General features: G+C 38.4%; 3 protein-coding genes across 6 annotated transcripts; all 3 read left to right on the forward strand.

Annotated features, from left to right (window-relative positions):
- The first annotated feature begins 915 nt into the window (after positions 1-915).
- Positions 916-6509, forward strand: LOC116255895 (uncharacterized). The gene is made up of 12 exons (XM_031631985.2): positions 916-1096; positions 1191-1227; positions 1307-1484; positions 1711-1789; positions 1921-1965; positions 2063-2212; positions 2294-2408; positions 2521-2621; positions 3698-3795; positions 3898-3990; positions 4395-4555; positions 5106-6509. The coding sequence occupies exons 1-12, from the start codon at positions 1019-1021 to the stop codon at positions 6083-6085; spliced, it is 2115 nt and encodes a 704-aa protein (XP_031487845.1). The 5' UTR covers positions 916-1018; the 3' UTR covers positions 6086-6509.
- Positions 6510-7781: 1272 nt separating this feature from the next.
- Positions 7782-12896, forward strand: LOC116265410 (uncharacterized). Of its 2 annotated transcripts, XM_031646005.2 has the most exons (4): positions 7782-7894; positions 8023-8304; positions 8405-8829; positions 12124-12896. In XM_031646005.2, exons 2-4 carry the CDS (start codon positions 8140-8142, stop codon positions 12563-12565), a joined length of 1032 nt encoding a protein of 343 aa, XP_031501865.1. In that variant the 5' UTR covers positions 7782-7894; positions 8023-8139; the 3' UTR covers positions 12566-12896. The 2 variants fall into 2 exon arrangements, with proteins under 2 accessions (XP_031501865.1, XP_031501857.1); XM_031645997.2 differs by lacking the exon at positions 7782-7894 and having other exon boundaries at positions 7901-8304.
- A 5416-nt stretch (positions 12897-18312) lies between these two features.
- On the forward strand, positions 18313-26204 carry LOC116264853 (L-aspartate oxidase 2-a, chloroplastic). Of its 3 annotated transcripts, XM_031645295.2 has the most exons (9): positions 18313-18436; positions 18526-18714; positions 19858-20003; positions 20735-21080; positions 23042-23287; positions 23667-23723; positions 23836-23916; positions 24500-24561; positions 24641-26204. In XM_031645295.2, exons 3-9 carry the CDS (start codon positions 19870-19872, stop codon positions 25647-25649), a joined length of 1935 nt encoding a protein of 644 aa, XP_031501155.1. In that variant the 5' UTR covers positions 18313-18436; positions 18526-18714; positions 19858-19869; the 3' UTR covers positions 25650-26204. The 3 variants fall into 3 exon arrangements, with proteins under 3 accessions (XP_031501155.1, XP_031501163.1, XP_031501146.1); XM_031645303.2 differs by having other exon boundaries at positions 18394-18714; positions 19870-20003; XM_031645286.2 differs by having other exon boundaries at positions 18395-18714.
- The last annotated feature ends 834 nt before the right edge of the window (positions 26205-27038 follow it).

The raw sequence follows: 27038 nt of genomic DNA on the forward strand, positions 1-27038 counted from the left end.
CGGGCACTAAGTGTAGTTAGATTGTTCCTTTCATTCTGAAGTCGAAAGAAAATGGGTTTGTAAAATTATGTAAAGATAGAGGTTCTTCTCGTAAACTTGGTTCTTAAACCAGCATGCATCTTGAGAAGGCTTTATTCTTTCTCATTGATTCGGTTGTCAATTTTCGGCACCTCTCACTCTGTTGTTGCAGGAGGTAGGCAAACGGGTCGGACCTTAGACAACTAAATAAATAGGGTCCGTTTCTATACGGCACAATTAGTATTGAATTTTCTCAATTTTCTAAATTTCTGATATATATATATATATATATATATATATCTCTAAATAGTGTAAATCACTTTGAATACCACACACACACACACATATATATATATATATAGATCAAACCTAAAATAAAAAATGGTAAATAAACCTCGTACACTCTACTCAAGCCCAAGCTCAAGCTAATTTTGTTCTTAATTTTGAACCAGATAAGATATATGAGTTCATCGAGTCAAATTGACTAAACTTGTGTTCTACTACAACCTTATATGCAATGTCAAAATGAATTATATATACTTGAGATACAAATATGAAGCATTCCTTAAGTATATTGCTATGGGAGCTTACAAAATCCAAGAGATATATGTTATTTATCAAAAATTATTTTGACGTGAACTTGTTTAGATAAATATTTGTTAACTTCTTAAAATTTACTGGGGTTTTCAGTTTTCATCCGGGCGAGGAAAACCAATTGTAAATAAGGTAAACTATTTCCCGATATGCACACGTGGCACATTTGGATGCATTCCTTGAGATTTAGGTGTACTACTCCGGTCACGCGGTTACTTCTAAACAAAAAGCGCGCGAAACTCACCCGCCTCCTTCAAATTCCAAAAACCCGAAAAACCAGAAAAAGAGGAGGCGGGAAGGGGAGTCAAGCCTATGGAAGCATCTGCTGCTGCCGCCGCCACCACCACCATCGCCGCGAGAGCTTCACTCTTCGCTCCCATTCGTCTGCAGTCGGGAAGCAGAAGAAATGGGGATCAAAGAGCTTCTGAGATTCATGAAGCCCTTCATTCACCCCGTTCACATCCAAAAGTACAAAGGCAAACGGGTAAAATTTTGAAATGAAATCGCTTCTATCATTTTCTTTTGCATTGTCCGATTCGCTCTTTCAGCATCTTAGATTTTTCAGTTGTTCAATGCAGGTCGGTATCGATGCCTATTCATGGCTCCACAAAGGAGGTAAATCGAAGTTTATTCTGATTATGCTTTGGCAATATCGATTACTGATCGTAAAGGATTGTTCGTTCTGTTGGCTCAGCTTATGCCTGTAGCATGGAGATATGTATGAACCAGACTTGGGGAGAATCTCGCGCCCCTTTCATCCAATATTTCATGCACCGGATCAATCTGCTTCGGCACCATAAAATCGTCCCTGTTGTTATCTTTGATGGTGGTTGCATTCCTTGCAAATCGGCAACGGAGCTTGAGCGTCAGAGGTTCGCAGTTGGCTTGCTTTTGATTACTCGCCCTTGAGGATTGATCAAATTCGTGATCAATCAGTTAACAATTGAGATCACTTTCATTGCGCTGCTGCGGAACAATGGAGTTCAAAATCTCTCACTTCTATTTTTGGAAGTGTGTTTGTTGGCTCTGATCTGCCTCACTTTTAGTTGATCTTTGGTGGACCCATGGACTTATTTTGATTATTGGTTGATGCAACAGGAGGAGAGCAACCAATTTGAGTTTAGCTAAAGAGAAGCTATCCCAAGGCGACATGTCTGAAGCCATCGAATTCTTTCAGGTATTTCCTTTTTTCCCGTTTTAGTCTTGTCATGAGCATGGGAAATAAGTACGAAGTTGAGTTCTGAAATTACAACGGCAAAATATATTTTCTGATGATTGCTTTTACTTGTAATTTTCTTTTCCCAACAGAAAGCAGTTAGCATAACTCCATCTACAGCATACCAATTGATTCAGGTCGGTGAGTATAAAAAATTGGTCTACAACTAAAATCTTTGCTTACTACGATATTTGGAATTTTGTTTTGTTTTCACATTTCTTTGTTGCAATGTAGATCCTGAAAGCAGAGCAGGTGGAGTTCATAGTTGCGCCATATGAAGCCGATGCGCAACTGGCATATCTGTCAAAGCTAGAAGAAGCAGAGGGTGGAATATCAGCTGTTATAACGGAAGATAGTGATCTGTTGGCTTATGGTTGCCGAGCAGTATGAACAATCTCTGTCTATTCCGTTTGGGCCAACAGATTGAGTGCTTGACATTGATTTTTTTTTTTCAACAATTGAAAGGTTATATTCAAAATGGATCGGTATGGCCATGGTGAAGAGATACTGATGGATGATGTGTTGAAGTCGAATGCTTGTGGATTGTCGTTCAGAAACTTCGATCAGGAACTCTTCACAGGTGGACCATATGAATGAACCCTAGTTTCTTGTTGCGTTTGGGCATACAAACTATTACCATCTTTGGGTTGTCTGATCTATGCAATTTTGTTTGGTTTTTCCTCTCTATACAGGCATGTGTGTATTGGCTGGATGCGACTTTCTACCATCCGTACCAGGCATTGGGATCAAAAGAGCTCACTTGCTAGTATCAAAATACAGGAACCTTGATAGGGTATGCATTATATCTTGATGCTTATGTTTCTTTTCGAAAATGGCAACAGTTAATTCATTTAATTGTCTAATCATTTTTTACACTGGACAGGATCATAGGTCATTTTATTTTGATAATGCTTCTGCTATATTTTGTTAATCAATCACATGAAAGTTTGTAGCATGCTCACATTGCATTGATTAATAAAACATGCTTTCCTGTGCTTCATCAGTTCATGCATTTAGACATTCAATTAAGAAAATACCTAGCCAGGCAAAAATAATAATAAAAGAAATGCAAGTAGGGTGAAATTTCAATAAGAAATTTTGTAAAAAAGAATGGCACGCATTTTGAACTTTGACTCGGTGCTGTCTAAGATGTCAAGACTGAAATGTCTCGAACAGCTGCTGAATAATGCTTCGATTATACAAGAAGTTCCTGAACGGATCTCTTATTGCAGCATCAGCTTGATCTTTTAAAACTTTTTTTTCCTCATCCTCAATGGCTTTGGAAGGTAGACTGCAAAGCATAGTGAACTTGATTTAGGATGAAACCTTGTTCACAAATAATAGGCAAGTATGAAATGTCGTCAATGCATGAATGAAGAAAAAAAATTCTGAAAGTCCAAGAGTTTTATATAACCAACAAGATGAATCTTGTTGCCCTACTGATATGTTCAAGTCGAACAAATGAAACTAGGATTGCTTCAGTAGCTAACAGAAAAATGGTTTGATCACCGAAGCTTTTAAACATAAGGTCATAACACGAACTTGTATGACCGTCTGCTCAGGTTTTTGCCATAGTTTCTCCTAGTTTTGTTAGGAATGAAGTCATTTTGTTGAAGACAATTCCCAGGGCTGTACAGCAGCGAGACATGGTCGTACAAAATGTTGTAAGACTTGTACTTTATTTCTCCCAGCGAAACAAAATTGTATAGTTTCCTCGATAGCACGAGTTTTCCTGCTAATTTATTTCTGAACTGAGAGCATAAGATGTCCAATTCATTTTTATTTCATTTAGAGTTGTCATTCTTGATGTAGCAAGCCGGTGAAACGAATCCATTCATTTGTTTCTTTTTCTTAATTGCGGATGTACAGGTACTGTCTATACTCAAGTTTGAGAAAAGTCGGCAAATGCCAGAAGGTTACGCTGAAGCCTTCAGAGTAGCGACTGCAGTTTTTCATCACGCTATAATGTGATGCCTTTTATTTCATTGGTTTGCATCCTTAGTTCTACCTCCATGATCAGTCGTCACCTCTTGTATGCCATATCTCATACTGTATCATCTCTATTGCAGATATGATTCTAAGAGAAAAGTGCTCATGCCACTAAAAGAATTGCCAGAGAAGCTTCTTGAAGTGCTTGACAATGATGTCAAATTTCTTGGCCCGTATCCTTCGTATTTGACCTTGGTTTCCAGGGATTAGTCAATGTAGTTACTGGAGGGTTCTCAGTTGGCTTGTCGAAAGCAGAACTTGGGAGGGCATCTTTAGTCTTTGAGGTTTTCTTCATTGCATGCATGATTACTCACAAACACACTCATTTAGGGAAAAAATGATCTTCTTATTGTTTTTCTTTTCCATTTTAAACTTCCTCACATCGCTCGGAATCGCACTATCACTGGAAGGTGGTCTTGATTGACGCATGAATGATTGTGAATTGCCTGCCTTCACCCAAAGTCTCTCACAAGAACCATGCTTAAGCATCTCAAGGAAACAGGACGACCCTGCCCTGTCGGTTGGTCCTGCAATGTTTATGGTTCTCATGTTATCCTTGATCATCTATTTCGCACAGAATGCTTGATCCATCAATTGCAGTGGCCATTGCAGAAGGTCACATCAATCCGCTTACCTTTGAGGCCTTTTGCAGTTCCCGTCCCCAGATCAATGTCGACCAAGAACAAAGCAGCTTCACCATTTTCTCTGCCGAAGAGATGAGAGTAGATGCAACTGCAGGTTAGTGGCATCAGAAAAGAAGACATCTTTTCACTGCATCGTACGATTCTTACCACGATAGACCAGGAAAAAGAGTAGCTACTATGTTATACATGGATTGTTAGTACATATCAGGTTTCTATTATATATATATATATATTACAAAGAAAAAAAAAACTTCAAAAACAAGTCCGCTCATGTTTAGCCGGAGTATTTGAGTACCTTTAATCTATTTTAAATTAACATCTTCAGATTTGGAACTCCATGGATTTAAGAACTGACCTCCCCTCTCGGAGATCTGACTACAAAACCAAAATGACGATTTCAGTGTTGACTTTTGGTTTGACTTAAAATCCTTCATTTGATGATCTTTTGTCACAGGATGCCACATGATGGATCTAAAATCTGAGGTAACCAAATCATAGGCTAATCGAACGAAGAATATATGGTCACTTCGGGTCTTTTACCAGCCATACTTCCTGGATCTCCTTGCACCTTTTTATTTTCTCCCATTTTTATCTCTCTTCGGCAAACCTGTTGAATAATACTCTTCATATGTTTGCTGATGTAGAACGCGGGACAGAAGAAGCGAATCATGAAGCCAATCAAAATCCTGATCACCATGATGATGAAAGGTTTATAAGGGAAGTTGCAGCTCTGGGAAGCCTTTATGCTGCCAACTCCGCAGCAAAGAGCAGCCAGATCTTGATGGAAGACAAAGAGGTAGCTTTTCCTGATAACAATCCCTTCAGCAACAAGAAGAGAAAAAAGGGTGATGGTGTTGCTGATGAAAGAGTCACAGAATGTAAAGTGAGCGTTGTTATCGGCGACCTATCACGCATCAGTAACAATGAAGATAGTGACGACGGTGGTTGTGGTGGTTGCAGTTCCAGAATTAATGCACTGGGAAGCCCTTGTGCTACTAATTCTACAGACAAGAGCTGCCAAGTCGTGATGAAAGAAAAAGCACTATCCTTCCTCAATAACAACCCCTTCAGCAACAATAAGAAGAGAAAAAAGAGCGATGATGTTGCCTGTAAAAAATCCGGTGGTGAAGTGGTCTCGGTCTTTAGTGGGTCCCTCTCATGCGTCACTAGCGATGAAGGCAGTGGTAATGGCGGTGCTGGTGCTGGCAGTAATAGTGACGGACTTGTTGATTCACTAGGGAGCCTTCCTGCTGCTAATGCTGTATCAGAAGGAAGGCAAATCGTGACGAAAGGAAAACCAGTAGGCTGTTTGGATGAGATTCTCTTCAGGAACGAGAAGAAGAGAAAAAAGGATGATCATGGCACCGACGAGAACTTCACGGACCGTGAAGAGAAAATCGTTCTCAGGGAGCCTCTCTCTTGCGTTACTAGCGATGAAGATAGTATCAATGGGGGCCGTCGTGGTGGTGGTGGTGATGGACTTGTTAATGACGCGTTGATTTCTGATTCTCAGAAAAGCGTTAACTCTCGACCTGCAAAGTCTATTAGTTCAAAAAACAGGAGATCCAGGAAGGTTGTTTCTGGTAAGGATGGTGGCATTCTTAAGTTTTTTGCTCGCTTGTGATATTTATTGCATAACAAGGCTTGAAGTGTGCCTGTTACACTCACCTGCCATGGGAAGGCGATGCGGCTGAAGCTTTTTTATCTAATGGTGCGTCCCCTTCTTTTCATGGACAACTTTCTTATGGAAAGTTAATCTGCTGAGAAAAAGGCTGAAAAATCACCTAAAAGTTCTGGTAGTTTGTTCTCACTTTAACCTTCCAGTGGCTCTGCTTTGTAACCATTTTGCTCTAGAACAGAGAAATATTTTGAATCTTAACGAAACATTGTCGGCATAAGCCTTGAATCCTTGTATCCCATTTAGAGCCAAGGACATCGTTTGGGGTTTATTTTGATATTAGATCTAAACCTGATCTTACTACGTGACAAACTTATGCATGTTAAAAGGTTTTGAAAGAATTAAAGAATCGATTGAGATTGATTGTGAACACCTTTCTGTTCTTCTTTTCATTTCCTGATTTCCCTTTAGCATTAGTATTAGTTTCATTTTAAATAATATATTCAATTCAGTAATGCCTTCAGTATCAGTTTCATGGAGCTGATCCTCCTAATTTATCGGATCTAAAGGCTCCTAACAGGTCAGATCGGAGGCTCGGTTCTGAACCAAGGATCCAAACACCAAAATATGGTTCATCGTTCGACATGCATCGGGCTGTAATGGCCTTTTCTTTTAGAAAAAATTAAACGTTTAAAAGAATTCTGTTGCTAAAAATGATCATGCAAGCCAAAATACTTGGGCCCCCAAAAGGATGGGGGCACTTCAGTTCAAGTTACAGTGACTAAAAATGGAATCCCCAAAATCCACCAACAAAATTTAGTGGGTATGGAAAAGTACATATTCTCCAAGAAAAAAAATTTGTACAAAGCAATTGGGTCGCCCCATCAATCAGATCCGTACAGCAAGTTCCATGATCCAAACTCGATTTGCCTGGTACTAAAGTATGTGGAATGCAACGAATTGGACTTGGTCAGGTAAAGTACAAGAAGTTTCGGATCCATAAGAGCCAAAATATCCACATCTTTATTGATGCTGGACTTGAATCGAGCCGGCTGGCCTTAGGAGTGATACTTTTGGTGCTATGGATGGACTTTGGATTTGGACTTGATAGAAAGAGACCATTTTAACTAAACCCAATTTAGGTGGTACAGTTGGCTGATGGATCTAGTGAATTCCCTTAATATGAGCACACGATTTATGGCCTTTGATTGTAGGTGTAGTCAGCCCAAATATTCTATTTTAACGTCGTTGGTTGTCAAGCAATTGAGGCATTATGAAGTTATAAAAAGTTGGGCTACTTTTTCGAGAAGCATCATCCTGCCAAAGATATCAAGACTCTAAATCAAGTTCCCGCTCTAGTTTTTTCTTGGCTTTACTAGTTTTGGTGATTGAGGTTCGTCCATATATATATATATATATATATGTATGTATATATATATATAAATGTATGCAAACAAAATCAGATATAATTATGTTTCTTGAATATGATTTCTTATGAACTCAACAGCGTCCGTAGTGCTAGATATAAAATTGCTGTATAAACAAAAACAATGAACCTATGTTTTCTGTGTAGGAAATACCAGTAGCACCATCCACTTAGATTGACCGAAAGAATCAATCAACTTAATTATCAGACAAAGTCGCGCAAGAAAAGTTGCAGCTGAACGTCATTGCGGGAAGTTTTTTTTGCAACCGTACCATGCAATAGCTTACAGTTTAGTCCGCCCTGTGGAAATGTTCAAAAGAGGGGAGGGACGGGGAAGTAGAAGGTGCAGGAAGGCGGTAGGCGGGACGGGGTCTGGAAGTTTCTAGATGGTGCTTCTCTTTCCCGTTTAATCTTTCTCCACCCCTTTCTTGGACATCTTGACAGATCCTCGAAGTCTCTGCTTCTTTGTCATCTCCCTCTCTTTCTTTCTCTCACATTTATCCTCCCTCCTTCACAGCTATCGTCTATTATTATCATCGTCGTCGTCGGTTCATAACACAGAGGCAGGGAAGGTCAATCATTTGAAGGAGAAGCTTACAAGAAGCGGCGGCGACATTCAGGAGGAAGCAAAGGCATGGGTGTCGACTACTATAAGATTCTTCAGGTGGACAGGGGAGCGAAAGACGATGATCTCAAGAAGGCTTACAGGAAATTGGCCATGAAGTGGCACCCCGACAAGAACCCAAACAACAAGAAGGAAGCAGAAGCCAAATTCAAGCAAATCTCGGAGGCCTACGACGTACCCATCTCCTCTCCCTCCTTTTATCTCGTATGGCTTGTCTCTCTAGATTGTATTATCTGGTTTTTGACCCACTAACGTAGGTTATGGTCTTGATCAGGTGCTAAGTGATCCCCAGAAGCGTGCGATCTATGATCAGTACGGGGAGGAAGGGTTGAAGGGGCAGGTGCCGCCGCCGGGATCAGGTGGTTCCACTTTCTTCTCCACTGGAGACGCCGGAGGTCCCAACGTCTTCAGGTTCAACCCGCGGAATGCCGATGACATCTTCGCCGAATTTTTCGGGTTTTCGACCCCGTTTGGCGGCATGGGTGGTGGCCCGCGAGGAGCTTCGAGGTTTGGCGGGAGTATGTTCGGCGATGATTTCTTCGGATCGTTCGGTGAGGCCTCGATGCATCAGCATCAGCATCAGCAGCAGCCGCGGAAGTCTGCTCCTGTTGTGAATAATCTGCCCTGTAGCCTGGAGGATCTCTATAAAGGCACCACCAAGAAGATGAAGATCTCGAGGGAAATCGCAGATGCTAGTGGGTGAGTTGTTTAAGTCAATCTGGTTTGCATTGTTTTGCTGGTTAATCTTTTGAGGAACTCATGATATGAATGGTCCCATGCTATGCTAAATTCACGACGTGAATTGGGTTCTTGTTTGATTGCTTGACACGATTTCTGGTAATACAATTTTACTCTACACGTATTCCCTATCTGCTACTGGAAATTCCTCATTCCCGATTTTTTTTCTTTGGGAGATAAAATGAGTATTGGCTTGTTTCGAAGTTCTTTTGTATGGTTTTATCCCCCCCTTTTCTAGATAAATTTGGTTAGTCCAGGTCATCGGGCTTTTGTTCACTCAAAGGTTATAGGATTAAAATGAGACGGAATGCTTCTTTTGTCCGATAAACTTAGGGACGCCCCTAAGCGCTCATGGCATCATTACGAATACACAAGCCAAAACTGTGAAAGCCTAGAAATATGAAGATTTTGATATGGCAAGCTGTACATATTCTAAGTTTCTTCTTAATGGTTCAATGATCAGAAAATGCACTGGTATTTTCTCAATCATTTTAAAAATTGAATGGTATGTGGCCCTTTGTTGCTTGCGCAATTATTTGGGGTATACTGCACAATCATTCTTGTCCATGGTTGCAATAGATAAACAACCTTAGAAGGCTAAGCTTTTCCTTCAATTAGTTCCTGCAGCTGGGTCATTGATAAAAGTGTCTTTTTCTTTCCTGTCCAGCGAAAGAAATAGAAAAGCCTCAATGAAGAGGCTCCTTACTTTTATCAGGCTCAAAATGAACGTAGCTCTAAGTTGGTCTTTTCCAGAAGTGGTTTCTCCTAAGAGTTAAACTTCAACCCACTTTGTGACAATAGCACTTCATTTCTGTGCCTAATGGTAGCCTTATCCAGAATGAATATCAGTACAAATGTTACTATCTCAGAATATATTTATGACTCCAGCAGATGCGCAAGTGCTTTTGTTCCAGAATCACGTTTGTGGGCAATCTAATATGCGATGATATAGTGTTCTAAAATTGTTGTTATTGCCTTTTTAAGCTCTCTTTATGGTAGGTGGCATTATAAAATTGTAGAATTTCCAATGTAAATCATGTGAAACCCTTGCTTTTGCAGAACCTTTGTTTGTGTGCGTTTGATAATTCTTGTTCTCCTTATTTGCACTTCTTGCATTTAATTGGTCAGGTTTTGCAGCTCGTAGTAATTGTTTTCACCATGACCATTGGTAGCTTAATAATGCACATCTATTTGGTTTAGTTATATCTTGACTTTGTGAAGTGTAATAATTCATATCTATATTTGAAATTCAGTGTGAGTTCAAGATGCAAGTCTCTTAGCCATTTGAAAAAAAGAGTTCAAGTGGGCTCTTCCATTTAGCATGAATGGTGACTGTGCAAAAGAATTTTCATAGGGTTATATGTCATAATTGAAAGAATCAAATTATTTTCATTATTACTTATGAAATGCATCATATGAAATGCCAGCCTCTAACTGTTAGTTGCACAAGTAGGGTATTGTTGAGGAGCAGATATTGCTTAAGCAGATAACCTTTCTAGTTTCTACAAAATCAACCTAGTGTGTATGAGGGCAGGGCACATGAGCAGTTCTTTCAAGCATAATGACATTATGAGCCAGGGATTTTCTGCTAGAGTGCTAGGTAACAGTTGTTTCCTACACCATATCCTTCAGCTGATCATTTGATTGCCTAATGGAGGCTAATTGGTTGCCTATCTTAGTTGTAAAGTGTCTCACCCATCTCTTTCCTATACTTCTCAAGCGGGGTTTATTTTATCGAAATTTTATGATACCATGTATAATTTTGACTCTCGAGTTAATTGAGTTATGCACAGTCCACCTGCAGGAAAAGTATATCTTATAGAGGAACCTGCCATTTCCTTTCAATTATTGGGAACAAAATTTCCAAAAGATTTGATTGTAGTTGAATAGTTTTATGGGGGGTAAGGGACTTGGTTGGTCATTGCAAGATGATAGTATCAATTACTGTGGTGAGTCCATTGCAGCATGTACGGCTTCAGAGTAATTTCCAGAAGTGATGCAAAGTTTGCTTAATGTTTCGATCATGGGCTTCTGAGGTGTTTGGCGCTGGTGTTTAGATTTCATCAGTGCCTTTTCCTACTTCATCCTAACTCCAAGTGGTGCTGTGACATTATAAACTATTTACTGGTCTCATGCAGAAGATTTTGGATGATTCAGGGGTTATTAGCATGGCACAGTTATCTTGGTTATCCAACTTCGTCGAACATCATTCAAGGGTATCTGAGGCCAAAAAAAAAAAAAAAAAATAGCACCCATATTCTTGTAAACTTGCATGAAGAAAGAAGTGATCTTCATCTAGCATGAAAATTTTCCTGGTTGGCATGTTTCATGTGCATATTTTATCCACAATAGTTCAGTCCACTATGCACCATCTCATTGTAATGACTAATATTGCAAATTTGAAGCTAGGTTGGACTATCATGCTGGCAACTCTGTCTTGCAACATAAAATTTCTTTGTTGTCTACTACTTAAGGCCATGGGAAGCTGAGTGCTTAAATTATTCTATGATGGTAGAGTAGAGTAAAGGTTTTATTGTGTGGGAGGTGTGTGGGTGGTTGTGCATTAAGTATGGAATTGGTACACCTGATTGAGAACTGAATCGATAATCCACCTGATCGTTTATGATGATGATGATTAGTTAGCCATGAGATTGCTAATAATTAAAACGAGTATAAAAGCTGTGCAATTTTAGCTCATGTTTATATCCTGCATCTTGTTGGTCGGAGCTTGCTGTAGGAATGATATTTTATTTACCTGTGGCTGTGCAGGTATAAAGTGCACCATTGCTATATGCACATGTAATCATGTATTTCTTGTGAGTGCAATTGTATGCATGTAGTCATGCATCTTGTTGCTCAGAGCTTGAACAATTCTTTTTACTTACCTGTAGCTGCACTGGTATATAGTGCATCATGGGTGTATGCACATGCAGTCTTGTGCCTTTGTTTGTGTGCGTGCATGTGCCCCACATACGTAAAGTAAATTGAGTCCTTATTTACTGTTGTGGAGAAACCTCTCCCAGTATCATGTAAGAGTATCACGAGAGGGAACATAGATTATCTATTAACTTATTTGATCTGCTTCACACTGTGTGTGCGTCTCTTTAGGTAATGTCTTAAAAACGGTCGGAATATATGTTTAGTTTTGATGAACTACTTATTTTTGTTGTTGGCATCTTTTCTACCTGTTACTTAAAAAGCAACATTGGGTTTCATTGTACTCAGACTTTGATTTACTCCTGTGGATGCAATCAGGAAAACTCTTCCAGTTGAGGAAATATTGGTAATAGAAGTGAAGCCAGGATGGAAAAAGGGAACCAAGATCACATTTCCGGAGAAAGGCAATGAGCAACCTAATGTCATTCCTGCGGACCTTGTTTTCATCATTGACGAAAAGCCACACAACGTGTACACAAGGGAGGGCAATGACTTGGTCACCACGCAGAAGGTTTCTCTGGTAGAAGCTCTAACCGGTTTCACGGTCCACTTGACGACACTTGATGGAAGGAGCTTATCCATCCCAATCACCAGCATCATACATCCTGACTATGAAGAGGTGGTCCCTAAAGAGGGAATGCCCGAGCCCAAGGATCCGTCCAGAAGAGGTAATCTAAGGATCAAGTTCAACATAAAGTTCCCCCCAAGATTAACAGGCGAACAGAAGGCAGGCCTGAAGAGGCTGCTGGCAGCTCCATAAGTTAAAAAGAAAAGATTGAATGAAAGAAGAAGAAATGGAGCCGTTGCCTTTCCATGTAACTCTATGGTTGCATTGCATGTACTTGGAATAGAGGGTCGATTTTGTATGTTTAAGTAGCTTATTTTAGAACGTCAAGTTGTATGTAATATCCGTGTTGCAACCGGGGTGTTTGCTGAACGTTGTGATTAATTTTTTCCTGCAAGCTCTTTCTATCGCTCATCCTCTCTCTCCGCTTTTGGGTGGGAGAAATTTAGCCTTGCAGGTGGGTTCTGCATACCTGAATCTAAGATACATTGCAGTCTTTATAACAAAGTTTCGGCTTGTTAGAATTTGGGTGGTGTCAAAATTAGTTTCTTTCGCATTAGTTTTTTATTATAAAATCAGGTTCTTACAAAGCGAGGAAATGGGTGGTAGAAACTTTTTACATGAGAAAACAAGTGAACTGAACTGCATTAGCACGGATCTTATAAATCGAGCTTCATATTCAGATGAAGAAAGGAAAGACGTGCAGGTAGAATGGTAGTCCAAAAGCTGCTTTCGGTAACAACGTTGATCTGTAACTTACTCATTGGCAAGTCTGTTTTGTTCCAACGACATAGAGTTCCAGAGAAAAATTTTACATCAAAACGGGAGGCTAAGTAAAGTTTCTTGAAATTTGAGCCGAATTGTTTTGTAACTGCCTAAACCGAAAAAAATAGGCACACCTTTTGAATATGGTAGTCTGTGACTGTTCCATGTCCATTCCAGTACCTAATTCGAGCGATGCGACAGTCCTCAGTTGCAGCTCCATGCAAAAGCTTTTCCCTCTCTGTCTCGCACTCTCTCCTGGTTTCTTTTCCCTTAAATGTGGATTGAGTTTCCCTTTTCCCTCTTTTTCCCAATTTTGTTGTAGATTGAGTTTCCCTTTTCCCTCTTTTTCCCAATTTTGTTGTAGATTGAGTTTCCCTTTTCCCTCTTTTTCCCAATTTTGTTGTAGATTGAGTTTCCCTTTTCCCTCTTTTTCTCAATTTTGTTGTAGGGACTTTGTCTTCTTTCTGTCGCTTGCCAGTTTCCCTTCCTCTCATACCACTGCCATTGCCTGACTTTTCATTGTAGATCAAATTAATACATTCGACCATCTTAGCTTTCACATAACCAACTTAAACAGTGACGTTGACTATCTAGAGTTACTCAGAGCGGGCGGCAGATCGATGATTGAAAGAAAAACATAAAGAAAGGTAAGAACTAATAATATGAATGACAAAAATACTTATCTCTTTGTTTTTTTCTTAACCGCCATTCATGATAAAATTGATATATACTAAGAATTCATCAAAATGTACCCATCTCTCGCTATGACCAATTCCAACTGCTAAATTTAATCACAATGAATTTGCAAGAAAGTGAGCTTGAACTCAATAAAGTACAAGATTGTACCTTCGACAACCCTCTCCTTCTGGCTTCTGATTTGTGGCGGAATGGGTCTAGAAATAACAACAATAATAATAATAACGGAAACCCGTGGGGCGCTATCCTTTCAATGACGAAATTTCGTCGTGCTTGCTTGGAGGAAAGTTATGGTCTTTAGCGTTTACGCTGTTGAGAAAACGAGTCAAGGGACTCTTTTCCTTCATAATGCATGTGACCCATTATGTCCCAACATTGGGCATGTTTTTGCTACATAATTTGGATTTAAAAACTGGGGTGCCAATATCCACTGTTTGTTTAAACAACGAGTCCACAAACACAAAGTGTGGATTTCATATCGACTTCATGTTTGAATTATAAAGTTATCAAACATAGCTTAAAATAAAGACGTAAAAAATAAATAAAAAGAAGAATAGAGAAAAGGAATCGGGCGAGTTTGTGACTCTTGAGAGGAGTTGGAGGAGGTCGCTTTGGAGACAAAATTTCCTCGAATCTATGAGCTGCCCCACATCCCTCCATAGGCGGGCTCGGCCAGGTCTTCTACAAGGTGGAACCTCCACACCCTTTAGCATGATTGGTCTCTCCCTTCCCTTGGTATTACTTTTTCTAGTATAATTTATGACGGGATTGATTTTTCTTTGTTGTTTGAATTTTTTTGTGTTATAAAATTGTTTTCTTGTTGGATAATAAAGGACTTAGAAGTTGAAACTTGTCCAAAGGAGTCCAACATTTTTTACTTAATTGTGGATTTCATATCGACTTCATGTTTGAGATATAAAGTTATCAAACATAGCTTAAAATAAGTAAAAATTAAAATAAAGGCATAATAAATAAATAAATAAATAAAACAATAGAAAAAAAAGGGCATAGAATGTCTGCACCCATCGACAACTTGAGAGGAGTTGGAAGAGGTTGCTTTCGACACAAAATTTCCTCGAATCTATGACCCTCATGTCACAGCTACCCTTTGGGGCCCACATCTAAGTGGGTCCATTCTTCTACATGATTGGTCTCTCCTTCGGTATTACTTTTTCTAGCGGGACGGGATTGATTTTTCTTTGTTGTTTCTTTTTTTTTTTTTTCCTGTGTTATGAAATTGTTTTCTTTTTCGATAATAAAGCACCTACCGAGAAAAGGGCGAAGGTCTCGCTATTCTCCAATTTAAAATATAAGGGAAAATGGTGCAAAGTTTTTTCCTTTTTTTCTGCTAGAAAGGACTCAAAATTGGATCTACGTTCATGCAATGTTTGACACAATATGAAAGTGAAAATGATGTGAAGTTTGTTGTTTTCATCACTAAAAAAAGACTCCTATTGACCTTTCATAGATAGCGCTTGCCAGATTTTAAAGAACAAAAGTGAAAATGGTGTAAAGCTTTTCCTTGTTCATCACTAAAAAAGGACTCAAAATTTTCATCTTTTAGCTCAACAAAGCCAAACCAGAGAAGGAAAAAAAAGAGCAATTCCTGTTGACCAATTCGACATGTTGGTGGCGATTTCTTGTCGAAAGCGGACAGAGTTATGACAGTTTTCCTGATATTTTGTTTCTTTATGCCATTCTTAGTTTGACCAAAATCATTTTTCATATATTGAAATTAATTCGAGTTCAAACTTCAAACATGTTTAAAAGTATATATCTTATACTATGTGTTATAAGTTTGTCGAACATTTTTACCGTCGCAGGTGGAACGACAGAAAACACAAGTCACACTCTCTCATAGTTTTGTAACATAAAGTATAAATATGGACCATAAATCTATGGAAAAATACTACCTAGAATTGTATTTTAGTCTACATTGTAGGGAAGGATGGCCTTTTAAAATGATAAGGTGTGGACTTAATTTGACACTTCCACATCCCTTGACCAACCTGTTGATGATGTAAGCAGTCTGGACCCAGTGGCCCAAAGTTGACTGACTCTCAGATCCATTCTCATTATTGTCGTCTTTAAGAACCCATAATTGACTTTTCAAATCAAACACAAGATGGACTATCTTAAGAACAAAACTCTATATTGAATCGGGTCATGTCCTGCACTCAGCTTCCAACTCAAATGCAAAAACTGTATGTCAATTCAACTTTACGCTAGTCAGATCAGAGGTTAGATGTGAGCTTCGGCTCTCTATTGAGCAGTAGGTCTCCTTCACTCATCTGAAATTCAACTTTGAAGTTAAAAAAAAAAAACAATTTTACACTAAATGGCTTCAAATTAGAGCGTCATCGCGTTCTAAGGGGTTTGGCATAACTGGTTGAGCCAGTGACTGTAAAAAATGAGCTCCGGGTTTAAATTTTATGAGCACCAACCTCTTTCATAAGCCAAAGCAAGCATAAGCCCTGAGAGTGCTAGTTTTAGGGTTTTACACTGTTAGACAAGCGATCAAAGTCTTTCGCCTTAACCACGATTTCCTAGAAAGTAACTATTTTCTCAACTATTAATAAATTAAACTTAGCAAACTTGTTTGCATGATGGAATCTATTCCTGAAAAAGGTTTCAGTTATTAACTTATTATTTCTTTTCTCTATTGTTGGTCAAAAAGGTGCATTGTTTGGTTGGCTGGCTGTTAGCAGAGGGTCTCTTTCATCGGTCACCTTTTTGGATTGGATCACTTTTTATCTACACGCATGTTCCAGAGAGAGAAAGAATCTTGGTGTGTGTATTATATATATATATATATATATATATATGTTTTTGATAATCTCCGATCGACTGGTGTTGGCAGTTGCTTATATGAACTCATATTCTTCATATTAGCTATCTACATAGTTTAGTTTATTACATGTTGGTGTCTTGATTTTTTATGTTAGTGCTTCTTAATAAAAATTTTTTTGACTTTGCCAATGTTCTAATGAATTGAAAATATAAATAGATGCACAATTGCTAAAAAACATATACCACACATTTACTCTTGTGATAAATTCATACGAAAATACAAGGGTTGACTGCAAAAAAGGCTTGCCTTGCTAGGGATGAACATGTGGGTGCCTAATATACACTTGTTCGCCGGGCCTACCTACCCGCTTTAGGGTGCGGGTAGACACGAAAAATGGCCGAAATCTGGTTTGAGGATTCTGTCAAATTTTTATTAATGCCGGACCAACCCATTTGCAACCCTAGCCAGGTCTTTCGATGATAGGTGGAGCCCACACATCCAATGAGATGAAAGTTCAAAAACATAATGTGGTGAACTTTTTCTCCTTAAAAAGAGCCAACTGTCATGAACCCTACTCTCTACCTTATAAGGTCCTCCAATTATTTAAAAAAGGCAACATTTTTTTGTTTATATGAATTGCCATTTTTGGTCTCAAATATTATGAATGAAAACAAAAAGAAAGTGTTTGACATTGACCTCTTCTAAGAAGGCAACTTGGTTGTTACGGCATTCTACATGCAACGGTAGAATGCGTCAACCACCTTAACGCTATACGGCAGAAATTACATGGTAGAGCCGGGTTGAAGGTGCATTACATCGTCACATAGGTGGAATGCCATAATAAATAACTGATCCGCTCTTTTAGTGGTAATGGATAAGGGCATACACAAATTCAGAAGTTCTCTAAGCATATGGTTGCAAATGTGCTAGTTGTAGGACATAGTACAATAACAATTGAATTCACTGAATTTTAAAAATGCCAAAGCCCTCATACTGCATCTGACTCATTTCTGATCCTAGTTAAGTTTATAATGTGTAAGGATCAACATTTTTGCTTCTGCCATCAATACTTTGTTTTGCTGTTTTTAATCCTAAAACATGTGTTTAAGGATGTCAACAGATCAGATTAAATATATTTACCTGATATTTACATATTTAGATTCAAATACAAATCAAGAAAAATGTTATCGTATCTTAATTTAAATTTTAAATTTGAATTGGATCTGATTTCGACTTTCACATCCAAATCTAAATCTTACTTTTGGATTGACCAACCTGGACTACATTATGATATGTCAAAAATTTGACTTTCAAAATGTATATATATTGAATAAAGGACATGTATTTGAATCTAAGTCCAAATTTAAACCGAAATCCAAATCCGGATAGACAATTACTTGAAAACGGGATTCAAACCTGAATGGATGTTATTACCCATCCAATTTTTTAATCGGATAATTAAATTTGTTTTTGGATGTTAAATTTCTTTTTCCATATCTGATTTTTTTTTAAAAATACTTCAATCAGATATTCTATCCAAATCCGATTTATCGATGCCCCTGTTGCAGTTTGTACCAAAAAATCGGTTACCATCCAGTGTATTAACTTATTACATGAAAGAAAATTCACCGAGAAATGCGGCAAAAAGAAGGGTGCTTCACGTTCCACTCGTTCCCTCGCGGCCCACTTTTACAAGGCCCCGCTCGTGTCGTGACGTCCGCCCACCGCCATTTCTTTTTCTTTTTCTTGGATTTGGACGACAAAATCATGCAGCTGATCCTCTGAGCAGGGGGCGTTATCATTTTCGACAAAAGGTGAAAAATTCGATTACGTTTGTTTGACGCCCATGATCGGCAGCTCTAAAAGTTAAAGCGCGTGGGACTTGTTTATATTTTATACACAGAAACTTTGAGGGACGTGGTTTGCCTGTGATCGTGTAGGGGGGCTCTCTTCTCCATATATTTCGTGTTCCTAGGCGCCTAGCCACTCCTAGGCAACGTTGGTAATTGGTAGTACTCGGGGAGGCGTTTCCTTTTCGTTTTCCTTGGCGGGTGGTGTTATTCGAGTGCGAGAATCTACCTGTCTAAGGATCGTAAGTACAATCTTCCCTCTTGTGTTGTTTAGATCTTCTCTGTGATTCTGTTCTTCGTTAGCAAACCACAGAACGCGTCGAGAGATCGAACTTGGTAGTCAGGTTTCTTTTCCTTTTCTTTTTTGTTCTTTCGGAATTCGTGTTCCTTGTTTCTTTTTTTTCTTTTTTAGTGATCGTGGTGATGTCTAAAGTAGAACCATGATGGTTTCTCACTTGTTTGGCTAGTTTTTGCTGTTCTTTTCTGTGATATGGGTTGTTTTTATTGTGATTCACGGTGGTTTGTTTTGCTGAAATTTGAAGTTGGTTGGTCTTTGTATTGGATCTTTCCCTGAAAACAGGACGCCTTTCTAGGTGGTTAGAGAAGCAATGAACTTTGTACTTTATCTTGCTCTTTGCTTGGTTATTTTCAATGGTTATTCTGCCATTGTTGCAAGAGAAGGTTGTCAATTGTTCATTCTTAACAATGAGCCTACGGCACCTTATCTAACCTTTCCTCTGTTATATATATCTATGTATTATATATGCACACACAGATAGTTTTCTACTTCATTAATTTTTGGTGCTGAACCGGTTGTCTTCGGTGTTGAGAAAATCCAAGGAAGATCGTGTAGTTTGTGAACGCAAATACAGCAAAACTCCACCACGGATGCGGCTCAAAAATGGATATAAAGTTTATTTACTTCCATCATTTTGACATTGATGTTTGGAAAGCTGGCTACAGTTGCAGACGTTGGTGAGGTCACAAAACATAGAACCAAAATTCCAGTAAAAAAGGAAGTTTTTCTTGTATATTCAGATTGGCCTTGTGACAGTAAATACCAAATTATGAACCAGTCACTAGGTTGAGCACAAACTAATTGCTAACTGTGTATCTTCAATATTTTGCTCAGTAGTTGTGTGTATGTCTTGCTGCTCAGATTCTTAGTGGGATTAGATTCATTCCACTCTCTTAAATCGTCAAGAATGGCAAGAGTACATTTACACTAAAATTTAAATTCTTTTTTTTCATTTGTTGACAAGTAACTAATGCCTTTCTGTGATTTGGTTCTAATATAATAAGTTCATCCTTATGCACTTTGAGCATTGATGCTTTCGTTTGAATGTGACTGCTTGACAAGTGTTCTAACTTAAGTGTCTTCATAGAATTTTTTGTAGATGGCAAGTCTGGTGCTCTCTGGAAGTGTAAACCTGCGCCACACAGTTCATCTGGATTTAAATAATGATCAGAAGTTTTCTTCTCCAGTGTTTGGCACAAAATCCAAGAAATTCATTCAAGGGCAAAACATATGGTATATTATTATTTTTATCACATCTTTGATTAGTGAACCCTGTATTTAAGCGCAGAGAGTTTCACATCCTCCCACTCGCACAATAGTGTATGTGATTTCTTTGATATTTTAGGCCTATTACTACAGCATGGTTGGTAGGGTTTTTGGTCTGGTCTAGTTCCAGGCTTCCAGCATCTTGTATTTGTGTCATTTGATTCAAATCTAAATTACAGGATTTCTTTTTTCTTCAACAATTAATGGCCACAAAAGTTTATATCTAAGAATTTGCAGTTCTAATTGTATTCCTGCTTTACTTTTTGCAATAAAAACATGTACACAGTGTGCAATCTAAATTTGAGTTGCTGTCCTAGTTGGGAAAAACTGTTGCAGATCCACTGTCCTAATATATTGCACTATCTTTAAAGTATTGTGCCTTTGGAAAGGCACCATAAATTCAAAATAATTCTTATTGACATGTTTTGTTACTGTACTTTATTGACATGTTTTGTTACTGTACTTGGGTCTGTTAGCAGCGCTGCTAGTGCAGATGCTTCAATCATATTATTTGTGAAGGCCCTATGAGAAGTTACAGATTACACTTTACAGAATTATAGTGCAATTGTTTTTCATGTTTTTTCCCTCCAGGTTTCATCTAGAATTCTCACTGCACATTTGAGCCATTCCAAACTTTTCTGAATGTACGGTCTGAGTGTTACTTTGTCCATAATTTAATGCTTGGTATGTCTTTACAGGCTACATGGTGGCTGCAGGTTGTGGAAGGTTCAAGGTTATGGCCATCGAGTATCTTCTTTTCCTAACAAGAAACGTACAGTGATACAGTCAAGCATCAGAGAGAAAACAACCAAATTTTTTGACTTTGTAGTAATTGGAAGTGGAGTTGCTGGCCTTCGTTATGCCCTTGATGTTTCCAAATATGGCACTGTTGCTGTCATTACAAAAGCCGAACCTCATGATTGTAATACAAATTATGCTCAGGGTGGTGTAAGTGCTGTTTTAAGTCCTTCTGACTCTGTTGAGAACCACATGAGAGATACCATTGTTGCAGGGGCATATTTGTGTGATGAGGAAACCGTCAGAGTAAGAACCTATATCACTTTTATGCTTATATGTTGTTTCTTAATAAGGGCTTAAATATTTCAATAATTATGTGAGTTTTTGTTTGTCTGTCTTGCGCCTTCATATATGCTGGTGAAGACTCGGAAGGCTGCTGGGCACACATAGGGGCAATTTAGATGTCATTTGGTTGATCTTAGAACTGTGCCGGCTCACCTGATCTGGTCCCTAGAAGTGGCAGTTGGATTACATTGTTTGTCACTTGTTCACCAATTCACATCCTGAATATATGATGACAATGTATAGCGAAAGGTAGTGATGAACATAAACTTGGTAAATCTGCAAAAAGAAAAAAGAGCACATAATATAACAGATTAAAGAGCAAAGAGGACAATTAGAATAATTTTATTGGTTAAAAAAAACAGAACTATGTGCAATTTCTTATCTCTATTGATATACGTATGCATTATTTATATTGATATGTGTGTGTATGCATGTTGATACTAAAAATTCAGTAGATTTTCTAGAGCAAAATCAGGTTGTCATCTATTTCACCATGCTATGTAGCCCAGCAACAAAAACCCTTCATCTGGTTGTCAATGTACTCTCATCAGTACATTGGCTACTCTTACAGGACCAGACGTGTGGAGACCTGAACTCAATTCAATTTCAAACCCTTCTAATTTCCATGTAGCGAGGTTTTGTTTGTTTTGGCAGCATGAATATGGTTCCTTTGTTTAATGTGCACATGATTACTTGTTTAGAAATGGTTGTGTAACTTTGACATATCAGAGCTGACAACTCTTTACCATCCATGCAAATGCGTTAGCATGCTTTTTGAGCTTCTATAAGTTTGTTATCTTTTGAATGTGTTAGCAGTACAGTCATGATCCTGGCATTAAATAGTCGTATTGAATGTCCAACCATAATTATATTGTCTGTTTAATAGAAAGTTGGAAACCACCCTTTGGAGTAATATTCTTTATACATGCAGGTTTCTCCAAGAACTTCAAAACTGAATGGCCCGTGGTTTCAGATTTAGTCACAATGCAGCTGGCACCATGTGCATGCATTTGTCCAAAAAGCATATATAGATCAAGTTGTACAATATGAAGTTCCCTAGAGAGGTTGCGGAAGAGAGAGAGCAAAGTGGGGGGGGGGGATAGAGAGAGAGCAAGGGGGGAGTGAGAGAGAGAGAGAAAGAGAGAGGTGTAAAATGGAGGCAACTATTACATTTGGATTTTGTAAGTAAAGAGTTTCTGTTTTCTAATTAGGCTATTGATTAAGACACTTTGCTCGCTCTAAAAGGGAAGTTTACTTTTAAATTCTATAAAGAGGATGACCTGAGTAACTATTGGACTGATTATCCATGATAGTGGATATATAGGATTATGATTTATGTTGCATGAGCATGGTTTTGCAAGGTTTCAAAATCAAAGGCCTGAAATTGTTTATAAATTTCCAAGCCTCAAAGTGACATAGATTTAATTGACAAAACATGACCCAAACGTTGATTCTTAATGAGAACCATGCTCGCATGTACATGAGGCCATTTGCAAAATATAGGCTGAAAGAGTGTTGTTTGTGCATGGTGTTCATGGACAGTTGGTTCATTTGGAAATCAAACATAAATCAGCTAGATTAGTCACTTAGATAAATTTTAATGTAATTCAACGTGAGATAAGTTTGGCGTTCTAAGGTGATTAGCAAGGCTGTCATTGCATTTAAGCAGATGGACTTGTACTGTCAATTTCAAAATGTTTTCAATTGGTTATTCTATTCATTTTCCTTTTAAGGTTGATGTATGCTTGCTTCTTTATCTTAGTTGAAGTTGAAATTGGGTTTGGTATTTCTTTTATTAGGTTCTGCTCTTGTATCATCTTTGGGATGCTCTATATATTCAACAAGATTTTTCGTTTTAAATTTCCAAATATACCTTATTCTGCAGCTGTAAATCTATACTTACATGCACAATCTTCATTTAGGTGGTGTGTACTGAAGGTCCAGATAGAGTCAAAGAGCTAATAAATGAGTTTGGTGCATCATTTGACTATGGGGAAGATGGAAACCTACATCTTGCAAGAGAAGGCGGGCATTCTCATCGAAGAATTGTTCATGCTGCTGATATGACCGGAAGAGAAATTGAACGTGCTTTACTTAAAGCTGTTGATAATGATCCTAGGATATTTATGTTTGAGCACCATTTTGCAATTGATCTGCTGACCTCTCAGGTTTGTATTTCGAAATTACTTTGATTCTGCTTGATCTGATATGCTATTTATTCTGCTGTAATCTTACAAAGATAGGTCTACTAGCAGTCTCAAATGCGTTGGTGCATATTTGGTATCTGAAGGTTCTGTTTCCAAAGATCATGAAACTGTGGAAATGGTATCATGTAAAATGTGCCAAAAATTGTTGACAAAAACTGAAATCAAACTACCTTCACGTATCTACTCGAGTGGTTGCTTCACTAATTAGTTAGCTGGAGTTGTCAAGCCAATGACTTGTGGATCATAGCCTTCTGAGTGAGCCGACCTTTGGATGTTTCTTTGATTGAACTTTTGTTCTGACTGCACCATGCTCATACTACATTGTCTTTGACTTTTGCAGAACGCCCAGGAGATTTCTTGTCATGGGGTTGATACATTGAACACTGAAACACAAGAGGTAAGGGCATGGTGTGAAAGGCACCAGCTATCATTCTGAGTGACTAGAGATGCTATTTGGATTACATATTCTTTATTTGAGGTTTTCTTCATTAGTCTTGTTTAATTTTCAGATTGTCCGTTTCATCTCAAAAGTAACCATGCTTGCTTCAGGCGGAGTGGGGCATATTTATCCCTCAACTACGAACCCATTGGTACGTAAACTTTACCTTCTTGGACATGTTTTAAATTACAGTATCTAAGAGGCCATAGTATTTCGCTATGAAATCTGAGGAAGTTTAGTTTTTTCAAATGCTATGTTCTTGTTATAAGCATTTCTATCAAGTGAAACAGTTGGAAGGTCTTCAACAAAGACTTTAATTTATATGTTTGGTTCAAACGTTTGCTGGAAAGTATTTGTTTTAACATAGATTCCCTACCTGTGATTTTGTTGTAAAATATTGCAAAGGATAGAGGTTGTGGTTGACTTTATTTTATTTGAGTGGCTTTCAAAGGTTTCTTGGAAAGTGTTTGTCTTGACATAGGTTCCTTACCTGTGATTTTGTTGTAAAGTACTGTAAAAGATAGAGGTTCTGATTGTTGTCTTGGTGAGGCCCATTACAGGGGCGCGTCTTTCTTATTCCTTCTTTATCATTAGGCTTCTTTCATATTCTATAATCTTATTATGCAATAATTTCTTTATTCATTCACTTCCTTTGCGTCTTACTCTCCACTTATTTCTTTAAAATAACAACCACATGTACATCAATCTTATTTTCACAATTTACTACTTCTCAGGTAGCCACTGGGGACGGCATTGCAATGGCACACCGAGCAAATGCAGTCATATCAAACATGGAGTAAGCATTTCAAGTTCTTAGGAGACTTTAAATGCTTAATAACATAGTGCACGTTTCTCATCCTGCTCTTTATAATCAGATTTGTGCAGTTCCATCCCACAGCCTTGGCTGATGAAGGATTGCCTGTTAAACAAGAAAGAGAAAATGCATTTCTAATCACAGAAGCTGTTCGTGGAGATGGTGGAATCCTGTATAATCAATCTATGGAAAGATTCATGCCACTGTATGATGAACGAGCTGAGTTGGCTCCAAGGGATGTAGTAGCTCGATCCATAGACGACCAACTGAAAAAACGTGGAGAAAAGTATGTTTTGCTTGATATAAGTCACAAGCCAAGGGATCAAATTTTGTCCCACTTTCCTACTATTGCAGCGGAATGCCTCCGGAGTGGGTTGGACATAACTCGTGAACCCATACCTGTTGTCCCTGCTGCACATTATATGTGTGGAGGAGTTCAAGCTGGTCTTCATGGTGAAACAGCTGTACGTGGACTTTATGTTGCTGGGGAAGTTGCATGCACAGGCTTACATGGGGCCAACCGTCTTGCTAGCAACTCTTTGCTTGAAGCTCTTGTTTTTGCACAAAGGGCAGTGGGTCCTTCTGTTGATCATGTTTCCAAGTCAACCCATGGTCTTGATCTCAAGGCTTCAAGTAACTGGGTCCGTCCTGAATTGCCCTTTTCTCTTGGGCAAGACACCCTCAAAGCTATCAGAAGGATAACGGGATCTATGCGGAAGGAATTGCAAACAATTATGTGGGATTATGTGGGAATAGTGAGATCAACTCAAAGGTTAGAGATAGCTGAGGAGAAACTTTGGGAGTTAGAAAAATCATGGGAAGATTTCATGTTCTGTTCTGGGTGGAAAACTCACATGGTTGGACTTGAAGTATGTGAGATGAGGAACCTTATATGTTGTGCAAGGTTGGTTGTTAGTAGTGCTTTGTCTCGGCATGAGAGCAGGGGGCTGCATTTCACAGTGGATTTTCCTTATGTTGAAGACAGCAAAAGGCTTCCAACGATCATATTTCCTGGGACTTCTGTGAAGGTCACATGGAGCTCTCAACAGCTCCATAGGACCTATTCGTGAGATAAACAGTTTCTGTTCTGTTCAATCACAAGTGGGATATCCCTAGATAAGATGTGAAGGTCTGGCACCCATATTTATTAGAAACAGTTATGGCATCTTGTGTTGTCAAGGGAATACGTGCTTTGCTCCTGAAGTTTATGAAAACATTATTTGTGATTTTTGTTCTTCGGCATGACTACTTGAATAAAAGAGGAGAAGAAGAAAGGCTGAATGTGAACAGACGTGAAAAAAGAGAGAAAGAGAGAAGAGAAGGTGCAAAACTGTCGGGTTGATTTAGCAATTGTAGTTTGTTTTAGAATAGCAGCCTCGCGAAGCGAGCAAAATAAAACTTTGAAAGGTGTATGCTGGTCATTGTCGTGGTTATATTGAAAGTTTACGTTCTTGACATTGGCCAATCATCGAGTTGAACTTTTTATTCTTGATTCTTTTGTTGGGCAATCGTTGCTCTTTTGAGGACAGCCCAACCATAAAGTTACCTTTTTCTTGTTGGCAGAATGCCCTTCTTGCCTGCTACAAACATTTGCTATTTTCAATGCATCTGCTAATTATTTTTTACATTCCTTTGGCTGGACATGGTGATTCAAACTCTTCTATACCTAATTAGTCGAAGATAAAACTAACAGCATGCAGAACCACATGGTGATGGTGATCTCTTGTAATGTCGAAAAAATTCATAAATACAACGAAGGTGGTAACCGGTTTGCAACTATTTAGAGTTTCCCTTGCGAGGACCGTATCATGGGCGGGGCGAGGGTGCATGGGTGGGGAGATACTCAGTGAAGCTTTTTCCTTTTTTTTTTTTTTTCTCAAGTTCACCACCCATCAACCAGGAAGAGATTTTATCAGTTTTAAAATTTTTCTTATTGTTATATTGATGCTTTGCAGTTACTAAAAACTGGCTCGATGGGGCCTGGTTTAGCCCGATTAATTTTTTTATTATTTTTATTTAATAATTATATATATATATATTATTATTTTTTATTTTAATCGAACCAGGCCCGGTATTAGGTATTTGATGCTCAAGCCTACCCCTTAATCAAAACAAGACTTTCATGGATCCACCAACAATTCGATCAGTTCCATCCTATATAGCCTATGTCATTTTCTATGTTATATCTATTTGAAAACCTATTAGTATATGTTCTGACTAAGTTAAACATGTCAATAAAAATTCTCTTGCTTTTTAAAGGAATTTCAATGCTATATTTTTCTTACCATTTGCAAGCTTAGATATATATCTTTTTCCATATCTTCCTTGTAAGACTTGGCAGTTGAGACAAACTTTGGACAAGAGAAAAAAATGAGCCAACTTAGTAAGTTTGAGATTATCTTCCAATAAATCTTTTTGAAATTAACTCTTGTATTTTCCGTTATATGGATTCGTCACAG

The sequence above is a fragment of the Nymphaea colorata genome, chromosome 1 (genome assembly GCF_008831285.2).
Source record: "Nymphaea colorata isolate Beijing-Zhang1983 chromosome 1, ASM883128v2, whole genome shotgun sequence".
NCBI lineage: Eukaryota > Viridiplantae > Streptophyta > Magnoliopsida > Nymphaeales > Nymphaeaceae > Nymphaea > Nymphaea colorata.